This window comes from Poecilia reticulata, chromosome 12 (genome assembly GCF_904066995.2).
Source record: "Poecilia reticulata chromosome 12, P_reticulata-male-v2, whole genome shotgun sequence".
NCBI lineage: Eukaryota > Metazoa > Chordata > Actinopteri > Cyprinodontiformes > Poeciliidae > Poecilia > Poecilia reticulata.
The window spans coordinates 3026712-3040140 of record NC_088841.1 but is presented as its reverse complement, the minus strand read 5'-3'; the positions used below and the strand labels follow the sequence as shown (position 1 = coordinate 3040140).

The 13429-nt window shown below is 41.9% G+C and overlaps 1 protein-coding gene across 4 annotated transcripts in view; it reads right to left on the bottom strand.

Annotated features, from left to right (window-relative positions):
• sez6l (seizure related 6 homolog (mouse)-like) overlaps nucleotides 1-12367 on the bottom strand; it is an 81027-nt gene extending 68660 nt beyond the window's left edge. For 3 of the 4 annotated variants that reach the window (XM_081613403.1, XM_081613404.1, XM_081613405.1), the window contains exon 1: nucleotides 12019-12366. In XM_081613403.1, the coding sequence (XP_081469529.1) occupies nucleotides 12019-12109 (91 nt within the window). In that variant the 5' untranslated portion in view covers nucleotides 12110-12366. Of the gene's footprint in view, nucleotides 1-12018 lie in introns of all 4 variants that reach the window. The other variant, XM_081613406.1, reaches the window with a different exon arrangement.
• Between the last annotated feature and the right edge of the window lie 1062 nt (nucleotides 12368-13429).

Genomic DNA, 13429 nt, shown 5'->3' with positions numbered 1-13429 from the left:
CCTTTAGCAAAACCTCTAAAAACGTTGGTGGATATAACGGTTACAAAAGTATTCAGACCACTTAAACATTTTTCTATTTTGCCATATTTTGATCACAAACATTAAATATTAGTGTTATAGGAAGGAGGCGTTCCAACCAGAAAGGCTTTGGAGCTCATGACCAAAGATTCATCTACGAAATACAAATGGAAACATTTAAAAAGCTGTTTAGCAATTTCAAGAAAACTTGTAATGTTGCAATGCCAGTAAAGATTCTTTAATTGACCATTGGGAAGGATACAAATACTTTCTGACATTCTATTTTTAAAGAAATAAAAAAACATATATAAGTGAAATTACTTGAGCATCAAAGTGCTTTATGAAAAAAATGGACAATTCTGATTGAAAGCCCCACTTTTCCTCCTGTTCCCCAGAATCTAACTCACTGACATGAGCTTGCCCTCAGAGTCATGGGGCAAAAACATATTTCACATTTTCTAAAGATCACCTGCCAAACACAAACCAAAGCTTTTTGCTGGGTTCTTCTATGTAACTGCAACAGTTTCTTAATCTGACATAAACAACATTCCACTACGACAGAGCCTGAGTGGCAGCCGTCATCCTGCTGGGGGGATTCAGCTCTCTCTCTCTCTCCATCACACTTAATATTCATCTCCGTCGCGAAACATTTGGACCAAAAATTTTCAAATGCACCACAGGGCTTTGGTTTTTGTGAGAACCCATGCACTCCCCCAGACCCTTGTGACAGGAATCAATCAATCAAACGGCGAAGCGTCCAGCCTCCCCAGCATGTCTGAAGCGTGGAGCCCAGGCTGAGGCCGGCCGGCAGAAAACCACACACACTCCATCTTCGTTCCACGCTGCTCCTTTCGGCTCCATCAGGGGTACAAACGTACCGACTCGACGGCGTGACAGGCGCGGCTATCAGCGTCTCTGCCAGCGCCGAGGATTATTACACACACAGACACAGTTTGTGGAAAGCTTCCAGAGCTTCTCCAGCTCCGTCCTGGTATCAGAGGCAGATGGGTAGCGGTGGCTTAGTGTGAGCTTTGAAGCAAACGGGAACTGAAATATTAACCTTTTCTTAAAAAGGCTTGGCGTCTGACACACTTGATTGTGCCTTCGTGCTGTGAAGGACTTAATAAGATGATGTGTTTGTGTGCCAGCCAGACAAATGACCGCAGGCTGCGGTTTGGACTCTCTCTCTTTATCGGCCGTAGAGTGGCGTTCAAGTCCATCGCCTCTGTAGAGCAAGAAACATTTATGGTTTCCCATAAACTCCTTTATTTGCTGTGTTCTCCTTCCCACATAGCTCATAATAAAACACACAGCTCCAATTTTAAAAAAATTAAAAAATCAAACAAAATTAGTAAATGGGTAACCAGTTCTCAACAAGAATAAGGCAAAATAGGATTTATTTCAGCTCCATGCCTTCAGCTTGTTACAGATCTGACAAGTAATGAGTCTTACATAGAGATCTGAGGGCATCTAAGCCAACCAGAGGCAAGCTGGCCAATCATCCCCAAGGACAGAGACATCCATGACCAACAGCACAATCTCTAGCCACGTTTCCATTGAACTTAAAGTGGCGCAATTTGACATTTCAAAAACAAATTTGCTTAATAGAAATGCACCAATTAAAAAATAAAAACTTTGTTTTTCGATACAAAGTTTTGGGGCTAGGATGAGTCAGGTTTTTTTTTTTTTCAGTATCAAAATGAGTGTATTCCGCAAAACTGCAATAGAAACACTTCTTTCACATCCCACCAGTCATGTGACCAACAACAGGATGTTACCACTGGTGGAGATGACAAAGACACTGACAGGAAGTGGTAGGAGAATGATGGTTTGGCGTGTTTTTTAACAACTTGTCACATGAGCAAGCTACTCACGTGTGATTTTAATTGCATTTGTTTTATAATGTTTTCCACATTTTTTCACATTGTTACAAAGTTCAGCAATTTCAGGGAACTTTCACAATTTCACTGCAATTGTGAAATTGTGTTTTTTTCGACTTTGGTCAAATATCAAAGTCTTGCATACATTTGCAACAGAAACGCAAACATTTACAAGCAAACAACAATATACAGCAATCTATGAAATTCAGGCACTTATAACTGCATAAAGACACAAAAGTCAAAAGAAAACGGTTTAATACCAAACCTCATTAAGTCCTTCAGATCTCAAAAAGCAGTGGTATCACTCATCAAAATGTCTGTTTCAAGATACCAGTTGTGAGTGTCTGAATTAAACATTTTATAGTTTAAATAACCAAACCCTTAAATAGCACCTACGGTTTCCAAGCCAGGAGGTGATAGAGTGAGGTAAACACAGACCAGAGATAAACGTACCATCAGAATGGCTTCCTGTGGACAAGAGAGCAGCGACGAGTTTATAGTAGCAAAGATTTATATGAAAATTTGACAGGAAGCGATGGAGAGCAAAAATATTTGTCAGGACACATGAGAGAGCAGCATAGATGAGGAACAACAACAGGAAGAGAAGCCCAGAGCCTGAGAAACCCAGAGCGCTGCTTTGAGTGGATCTGTAGTGTCTGAGCTCAAAGTTTCACACTTCAGCCATATAACTGGTAATAACTGGCTGGTTTGTCAACTGCTTATTCAAAATGTAATAAAACAATTTCTCACCAACAGTTTGACACTTTTTTTTGCTGCCATTGTGCTCCTCTATGATAAATTGTCCAAATGTGAAAGAAAAAACAAATATCACATCTCCCACAGCGTCTCTGGAAAACAAGTCTCCTTGCTGTCCGGCTTTCTGTCCCTGGCTGTGGGCGCGAGCGTTCAGCGCCACACAGAGCTGCATGAGCATCACAAAATACGACATTTACTTAACAGAGGCATCACAGCTGAGCGGACAGAGAACCAGGGACGAGGTCTTACTACTGGCTCCATCAGCTAATGAGCTATAGAAACGGTGGATATGTTGGAGACAAAGCATGCCACTGTAGTATCTGAAACTTTAAAACTATGGCAACTTCTGTGGTGATTAGACTTAACATTCTATGATATTTCACCAGGTCAGAGGATGAAAAGGTGAATTCATTTAGAGGAAAATCCCATGTTAGGGAAATAATAAAATCATATATCTTTGGCAGCGTAGATAGAGAAAAAAGAGTAAACACATTGTCTAGATAAGAATTGAAAATCTCCAATTAATCTCAAAATTGAAGATTTTTTCTTGCAAATTTTAGATTTTTCAAACTTGGAAATGTCCAGGTTTTTAATAGAAAATTTGTGAGATATGTTTTGGCAGAAATGTACTCCTCCATCTATAATGGCTCCTGTACGCCGTCAGGCATCGCATCGTCGACAACCTTAAAAACCCTGTTACAGTAAATGTAGCTGTTACAAAGTTCAGCAATTTCAGGGAACTTTGAATTAGAAATCCATGACCCAGGTGTAAATAGGTTGGAACACAGAAGTCCATTTCTTTCAGGCGCTGGCCTCGAGTTTGGACAAAGATAAATATTTATTTTTTTGCTGCATACAGAGAGCAGGATGAAAATGGAGGTAAAATAAAAATCTCCAAAACTCACTGATAGAAGACTGCAGCAAACTGGCATCTTTGGGTCACTAAGTCTCTATGACTTAGGTCACTTCATGACTTAGTGACCCAAGTCATGAAGACTTGGGTCACTAAGTCATGTAGCTGGACACATTTAACAATGTGTCCAGCTACATCGTTAAATGTAGCTGGACACCAGCTACATTTAACAATGCCAGAAATAAAAAATAAAAAAAAATGAAAAGCCATTTCTGTCCCACCATCACAATTATATTGATGTGTGAAAACGCCTCATGTCCACTGTGAAGTATGGTAGAAGGTCTGTGATGCTGTGGGTCGGCTTCTCTGCCAAAGGCTCTGGGTGTTTTTGTGGAGAATGTTGAGGAAATAAATTGATTCAATTCGATTTGGAATAATAACAAAAAATGTGGCAAAGTGAAGCACTGTGAATACTTTCCAGATATACTGTATTAATGCTTTATTAACACATGATGACATAATGAAGTCGACGCCTCCTTCAACACTTTGCCCCCGACTGACGAAGGAAACTCTTCCTTCACGTCTTGTCATCACTTCATCCAGTCTCCAGTCATTCGCAGCCTGAATGAAGCTGCTGCTCTACTCACTGACTGGCTCTAAACCTCGATGTCGCTCATTAAACTATATTGTGTTTTATAGAATCGTTTAACTGTTTTGTAGCTCTATTAGTTTTACTTTTATACAAAAGGCAAAGAGCCACAGCAGGTCTATCTGACACCAAGGCACGGGCCAGTTACTGGTTCCAAGGTACATGCAGAGGATTTATATTTACAATCTGCTTTATAATCAAACATCACCTCGAAATCTACAACAATACAAACTACCAACATGATATATTATCAATAAAGACCATGATTTGTCTCAGCTGTTAGTGCAGTGGGAACACATAACCTGTTAGATGTAAACTTAGCTTGGTTGTTTGAACACATGCAGGAGGCGAATGAAATCTCAGCATCACAGCTATGATCTACAAACTGCTTCCAAAGACAACTACAGTTAACCATGACTACAGGTTAACTGTAGTTAACTTTTCATTGGAATTGCAGTAAAATTCAGACGTCTGTCCTAATGGCTGTTTTAGAACAGAGGCGGCTCAAGGCGAAGGTTTCTGAAACTCAGCAGACATTTAAGAAGCAAATGGCCTTGGCATTCACATCCATGCATGCTACAGAAAATGCAAGATGATACATTTTAGCTCTGTAATCATGATACAGTAGAAACGTGATACCTATCACCTTAGGTACAAATAAGGTGATATTTATTTGTACCTAAGGTACCAATAGGCATCACAATTTAATGTCTATTGGCACCTGAGGTCAGCGTTACACAAGCAGCTGTGACCTAAAACAGACATAAATAAAGTTAAGCTTGAGTTAATTGCTTCTATTGTAGCGAAGTGTCAGCAGCATCTGCGCAATCCGGCAGCCATCCTAGAGAGGATAATCCCAGGCACTGACGCATGCAGCCAGCGCTCCTGCTGAGCGTCAGCCACGCCGCTCACACACGCACGCACACGCACACACACACACGCGCGCACACACAGACGGACCCGATAAGCAGAGCTGCTGCTGCACAAAGGTGAGCCGCCAGGGTGGAGACATCCACACCAGGAAGAGCTGCAGACGCTGCTTAAACACCAGAGAGGTTAACTTCAACACCTCAAACCAGGCAGTGAGTAAATCAAGACCCCAACACTCCACCGACCTGCTAGTTACTGGTTCCGACCATATGTCAGCCTGACGAGGCGGCATCCATTACTTTGATCCTAATGAGTGCAGGGACTGAGAGAGAAACATCTAAACACTCATATAGCCGCAGGTAGCTCACACAAAGCACACACACAGGCTGCGTTTCCGTTCAAAACGAGCACGAAACTTTGTCAATATTTCGCTAGTGTGGATTTAGTGGAAAATACCATCAGGATTAACCTTCATTAAATAAGGGACGCAATTATAATCACACGTGAATAAATTGGTTCATGCGATAAGTCATTGAAGTTACTATGAACTATGATCGTCCAACTCCTTCCTTCATGGTTTGCATCAGTGGCAACATCCGGTTGCTGATCTGGTGTTTCCGTTGCAGTTTTGTGAAATAAACCAATTTTGATATGACCAAAAATAAAAAATAAAAAACTCATCCTAACACTGGAGCTTACATACATATGCATTACAAATATATTAAATTATAAATAAAATATTATAGTTCAAAGCCATAAATATTGCAAATGAAGAGCATGATATAACAAGCAAATTGTCATGATCCGTGTTTCTGTGTTTATTTTTGAGTTTTCTGTGTGGTCCTGTTCCCTGTGAGTCTGTCTCTGCGTCTTCCCCGTTGATTGTCTCCCAGGTGTGTCTCGTTGCCTGTGATTACCCTCCCAGTGTATTTAGTCCCACCTGTTGTCCGTGTTCCTCGTCGGATCCTTGTCTACCGTCGTCTACGTACGTCGAATGTCAGTTGTTGCTCTCCAGTAAACTGTTAAGTCCTGGTTAGCTTAGCTCTTGTTTTCAGTCTCAAGTTATCAGTTGCTACCGGTGTTAGCTGTGTGCTACTCTCTGCCGTGCTGCCTGTTCTGGACTGTGGAGCTACCTTTCATTAAGTTCATTATTCTCATTTACATCCTGGGTCTACCTGCGTTCTCTCCTCTCCTCACCATCACCTACCACCCCACCCTGACACAAATTAAAGCTGGAAAAGAAACAAGTGCATAATCTAAAAATATGAAACACCTGACAGTTTTTTATAATAAGCCCATGTTTTCAATTGGATGTTGTGACTTTGAAAAGATACGGCTTTGTTCAGTTCAGCCTGTTCTAGACTCTCCTGTTAGATTCTTAACGCCTGCAGGTCCACAAACCTTCAGAACACAATAGTAATGAAAATATTGCATGCACTAATAAAACATGCAGATCATTTTTAGTTATTAGGCGGAAACCTGACAAACATCAGCGGCAGTCGTTTAAATCTACTCTGCCGCTTTATGCCTCATCTAAAACCACAGCATAAGTTCTTCATTAGGAACACAGAGGCCTGAATGAGCATGCTAATGAGCAGCTTCTGTTCTTGGGGGCTCTGTGGGAAATGAAAGGTTAAAACCCTCTGAGCCCACCTGCAGCAGGACCAGGCGCCTGCTGATTAAAAAGGAGTCAGAACAACTTCCTGATGGTTTCTGTCACAGCTGCCTGCTTTTGTCTTGATAGACCCTTTAGCCATTTTTAACAACAAAAAAAAACACAATATGGAAATTTATCTCTAAAACCATTTCCTTTTCACTTACTTGTTCTCAGTTAGAATACAGCTTTGCTCATCTGACTTTTAACAATTGTGTGTGTTTTTAAAAGCTTTTCACAGTCTATTTACAATGTTTTCCATTAACACACTCATCCAACCTGCTACTCGGCACAAGTACTCTGCTTCCTGAACCTCAGTCACATCAGACGCAATTTACAGCAGCTGTTCTCGCCTGGTTCTACTTTCTACAGAAGACATGAGTAGTTTAAGACACCAAAATATTACTTTGGCTTCCACTCTGTTGTTAATGCCGACCAAACATCCAAAAATAAAACCGCATCCCACTGCATTTAAGCTGAAAAATGAAAATGTTCAATACGGTGAACTTCAAAATTGAATTATTTGCAATGTGTGGGTGACATATTTACAGTTAAGACACTGAGGACAATGGATGCTGGAGGAGAATCGGTTCAACAAACCCTTAATAAAATGTTTGTAGCTACAAAAGCTTCCACTGTGAAATGGTTTTGAAAAGAGCCTGCTCTCTTCTGAAACGTACAAATTCAAGTCTTTTTTAGAAAATTTCTGAGAATAGCTTCAAAATTTAAGTTTTTTTTTTTAGCAAATTGTTTTACTTTTAAACTCCGAATTTTCCAAGGTTTTCCCTTCTATCTACAGTGGACCTAATACGCTGTCGTAATTTTCAATTGTCCCTTGCTCTTGTCTAGTTTTCAGATGACAGACCAGTGGGATTTTGTTTTAAACTTCTGTTACTTACTGACTCCTGAAGGCCAGTTTGTACAGGATTTTATTTAATAAAGGGGGACTAAATACAAATAATTTCCACAGATCCTAATTTGTAAAGAACTTTGAAAATTCACAACTACGAGTCACTACTATGTGTTGTACGTGTGACTTGCTGTGTGCATGAGATCAACACAGCATCAGCAGTGACAGACTGAAGGTTTATGTTTCATATTCTGTTTTCTTTATTTCCTCCCTCACACCTGCCTTCATGTTTCTTCTACAACTCCGTTTCTTTGCCTCTTTCTGATGCTTACTTGGCACAATATAGTCTCAAAAGTTTGGAGCCTAAGGATCTGGTTGTGTAATAAGGCTCGGGTTAGTCAAGCAGAAGAGACAATCTCCCCTCAGTTCTATTTTTCCTCTCAGCTCACAAGAAACGGGAGGCAGGGTGCGGGGGGGGGGAGATGGAAGATGAGCACAGAGGATGAAGAAGAACCAGAGGAAGGAAGCTGGAGAGCAGAGCGGAGGTGATGAGATGAGAGGAGAATGGCGGATCAGGAGCAGGGTGAGTTTTTGCTTCTTTTTGCTGAAGAGGATGTGCAATAGTTCTAGGGGCAGTCTGGGTCAATAGCACTGCTGCATGTTGCTGCATGTTGCTGCATGTTGCTGCATGTTGTTGCATGTTGCTGCAAGTTGCTGCATGTTGCTGCAAGTTGCTCTCTGGATCCAAACCGCAGCTAGATCTGCTTTCTCTTCTCCGCTCACCCATCATCAGGCTGCCTTTTCTACGACATTATCGCTCTAACCCTGAGAAATCAGAACAAGCAGCGATCGGGCCCCAACTTTACGCTCATGTCAACAGCGTGCAAGGTTAACACACAAACACACACACTCACACGCACACACACGCACACGCACACACACACACACACACACACACAGACACGTTCCCTGAACCGGCTGGATGGCATCGGGTCTCTGCTGGAGGAGCTCATTAAGCCCAGACGCCGGCGGTGGGATGAACCCAGCGATGCAGAGCAAGACGCAGGGACTGAGCGCGTGTAGATCGAACCGCCGCGCGCCAACAATGAAGTGGCGTGGATTAACAAGTAGGCCGACGCCTGGCTGAGAAGATATCGATGATTTCTCGGCTGAAACTTTGACACGTTTGTGCATCATCAGGGCACAGAGGCAGCTCCTCCCAGGCCGACATGATTTAAGAGCTCACAGCTTCACAGAGGCCGGTTCACACGGGAGCTTTTGTTCAACGAGGAAATTACTGAAAGGCGCAGGAGAAAAGTTATGACTGATGGCTGTGTGACAGCTCACTCACATGGTGTTGAAATTAAAACTAAAAGAACTGAATGATGACATTCCCTGAAATTGAAAGTTATGAGAATTCATGTTTAATGCAGCTCTGAGCAGAGACACAGAGAACAGACAGACACTGTAGTCCATTTTCCTCTGGACAGGAAGAACGTGCAACTCTGACAGGAAGGCTTTCATGTTAGAACACATTTAGATCAACATAAAAAGGTTTGATGACTTAACACAATAAGTCCACAAGGTGAATTTGTTTTTTTGTTTTTGTTTCTTTTTTTTATTGGACATCAAAGCACATCAACTGACTTTAATCAACACTACAAACCTCAAAAATGACAAAACTGACAATTCAGATAGTATAAGTATGTTGACTTGAAAAGTCATGCATTTTGTTACCAACTCAGATTTTGAAATAAGGCCATAATTTTTGGTTATCATGTATGCAGTTGACCTCCAGGTTAGAGACAACACCCACACACAAGTAGTTGAAAAATGAATACTTGACTACTTCTAATAAACACCAAATATACAATAACATGCATTATTAAGGACAGTGGGAAAAAACCTTAGTACTACAACAGAACCTAACATCCATATGGTCTTCCTTATATCAGCTGAGGAACAGCCAATTAACACCAAGGAAAATGAAATGAATGGCACACCTGAATTTGCTGCTTTGCAAACATCAGCCAATAGCATGTCAAACACCATCACAGCTACATATATCAGCTTCACAAGCTGCATTTTGTTTCACATAGTTTTGATATGATGTATAAAACAAAATCTGCAAATAGGCTCATCATCCCCAAATAACTTGAAGTGATGTTTCACTGAAAAATAGGTGAATAGTGAACCTCAGTGTAGGTCACAAATGGACATTGTCTGCACCTTGGCCCACCTCTGGCCACCGTGGTAGATAAGGCATGCAAAATTCAACATGAATTCAGCGTTAACCTCTTACGCAAAAATGAATATGCTGCTTGTGTTTAGTTTTTTTTAGATGCAGCTGCTACCACCTTTGTTTGGTTAGCTGCAGACACAGCTATTGGCTCATGCCGAAAACGGAGATTAAGAGTTTATAACAATAGATGAACTTCCGTCACCATATGTCATCATCACAATATTTGTTGCACATGTTAATATTGCAAAAAATTGTCTTTGTTTTCAACTGTCATGAATACAATAGAGGTATACCAACAAGATCTCAAGAACCGTCGCAGTGGATAACCACACCTGACGTAGATGATCGTACCAGAGGTCTCAGAGAGTTGCAAGCAACAATATCACAATCCAACAACTGTTTGAGTGTTTCTTTACTGGCATCAGAGGCAGAACGGATCTGTTTGTGGAGAATATGCTGCTGTCCTCAGTAATTACAGCTTCAACCACAATGATCATGCACCACAAATCTTTAATGAGACTACAGCAAAAGACTCCTTTGCATAAAACACTTTCTCCATAACTGTGTCACAACCATCATCCCCAACATGCTGTAATCATGTTAGTAGCAGAGCCTGAGTTTGGCTCCAGACCGGAGGAATGCCCCAGTTAGAGATGAAGAAAATTGTATCAAGCGAAGTTATTTTGATCGCCTCAGCTGACCAGGAGGAAATGCTCAGCAGAGCAAACTTTCCTAAGCATTACCATTTCATGCTTTTGTTTGTATTTTTCTTATTGAAATGTTGCATCGAAAAAGGAAAGCTGTGACGTCATGTATCCACCTTCACATCAGCAAGGTAGGATTCCAAAAAGAATTTGCAACCTTTAAAATCCAAAGAAGACAACTTATAATTCTGATGAACATCTGCTGCTGGAAATGCATTGTCAATCTTAAATAACCACTACTTTGTCTTAACCTAAATATGTAATTAAAGAACAGACAAAACATTTATGAAAAGAGGATGAATACATTTTGTTCTGCTGGATGTTGATTTTCAATGGAAAATATACTGAAAACGCTTTTCAATCCAATGCCAAGAAAAACTGACATAAAAACATGTTGCTGGTACTATTAGTGACATTCTATTGTGGAAATTCAATGCGTAAAAATATTAGCTGGTTTATACATTTTTCCCATGTTATTAAGAACTAGGTCCAAACAGAGAGCCAAACAAACATCCACCATGTCACTAGCTGCATTTCCATTGATCATAGGATTGTGCAATTTTATTTTTCAGAAATACATTTGATTACCAGAAACGCCAATTTAAAAAAATAAATAAATAATCGTTTTTTGATAAAACAAAATTGTAATGCTATGATGAGGTTGTTTATTGGCCATATAAAAAAAATTGGCTCTTTTCGCAAAACTGCAATGGAAACACATTTTTCGCATCACACCAGTCACATGATCAACAACCGGATGTTGCCACTGGCGCAAACATCAAATAAGACGACGACAGGAAGTAGGAGGATCGTGGTAAAACATATATATTTTTAATGAATTATCTTTTGAAAACGTATTCACCTGTGATTGTGATTGCGTTTCTTCTGCAAATGTGAAATAGTGTTTTGTTTTGTTTTTCCCAAAATTCGCAGAATTTGTAATAGAGACGCAGCTACAGCTACAGAAGTATTTGGAAAGATTTTCTCTTCGTGGGTATTAAGTTTAACTTCGTTCTTCTATTTTGCTATTTTTCCCTGCTGATGCTCAGTCTGCCAGTCTCACTGCAGCGCCTGTTGACAGGTGATCTCTTCCTCTGCATTCACCCTGGTGCTGCCTGATCGAGGCTCCCACGCACACGAGTGGGTTCCGCTCCGCGCGCACTCCTCGTTTTAAGGGAAGCGTGCGCGCACATCCCTGGACCGCTCGTGCCAAATAAAAATAAAAATAAAAATCGCTCGGTGGTTTGAGCCGCTCTCGCTGTAAATAGCCTGCATTTATTTCAAGACTTCAAAGGGCTGTTTCAGACTACCTCCCCATCCACTCGAAACCTCCCACGATTTGACTCGAAAACAAGCCGGGGATGCCCAGAAAAGAAAAGAAAAAAAAATGCGAGTTGGTGATGCGCCGAGAACTGAACTCAAGCTGCTCTCGATCTGCTTGGACGCAATCCGAGACACAGCTGATGGGAGTTTAAAAACACTGCTACAACAGGATTAAAGAGCAGCATCCGACAATAATAATGAAAAAAGAAAAATCCTTACCTCCTGCTGAGACGCTGCTCCACAGCAGCCAGACCCACAGCACTGCAGGCAAGGTGCCGCGGAGACGGACCGAGCGGGCAGCCGGCGGCATGGCGACAGAAGCCGGTCCGGGGGAAGAGAGAGCGGCGGCGGCGGCGGCGGCGGGGAGACTGTGGGGAAGGAAAAAATAAAACCACGAGCTCCGTGGTGTGTGAGCGGGCTGGTCGGCGGTCAGGTAGAGCCGGTGGCGTCAGAGAAAGTCCGCATGTCAGAGGAGCATCCTCCTGACTGCAAGCAGCGCCTCCTGCTTTCTGCCACCGATCCGTCCTCCTCTGTTGTCCTCTCTCACATTCTCAGTCACAAGCAGCCTCCCTCTCTCCCTACCGCTCACCTCTCTCTCTCTCTCTCTCTCTCTCTCTCTCTCTCTCTTGCTTTCTCACACACACACTGACAGTCACACACAAACACACAATGTGACCCTAATGATAATGAAACTTTGTTTTGGAGAGAGCGGGCGAGCGAGCGTGTGTGTGTGTTTGTGTGTGTCAGGGGTGATGGGCTGCACACTTATATAAGATAGAAAGGGAGGAAAAATTTGCAGGAGGGATGAGGCGATGGATGGGTTGAGTTAGAAGCTTCCTCATGCCGAGCTGGTAATCTGTTTGAGTAGGCTGGTTGTATTTCACTTTGGGAATCCACTGCAACCGCCTCCATATAGACCAGAGCAAGACTGAACACTGCAGGTTAATGAATGCTGACCGCTGGGAAGCCTTCAGAGGAGGCTGCCGCATGGCGGTTAGTATCAAAATTAAAGCTCAGCATCTGGATTTCAAACGAAAAGTACTCACTGCTCACAGTGCAGCAAAGTGCAACTGTGTATTTCTATGGCTGAGTCCCAGTGGTCAAGAGATTTGAGACAAATTTTACATGCAAAAGTATTTGGCATTCTGCTGCAAAGTAAGTTATGTATGCTTTCTGTGTTGCTAAGTAACTATACTTTATGTGAATTTATTGATTAATCATAGCAATAGGAAGAAGAAGAAGAGCAGCAAATATAAAAATGAAAAGTCTATACATCCATCGTCTGTACCCATTTGTCCTTGCAAGGTCGCAGAGGTACGTCAAGGACAAATCACCACGGCAACACAGAGATGCTTAGAATAAACAACCATGCACACACACACGCACACACACGCGCACGCACACACACGCACACACACACACACACACACAGTCACGCTCAAGGACAATCTGGAGAAACCAATCAATGCAACTGGATTTGTACAGTGTGAGAGCAGGCAGTCACACTTCCTCCACTCTTTCCATCAACACCGGCATCCCACCAGGCTGTGTGTTCAGCCCAGGGCTTTATTCACCCTTTGCAAACTACATCACTTAATCATATCGAGGTGCCAAGACGGATGTTCTAATG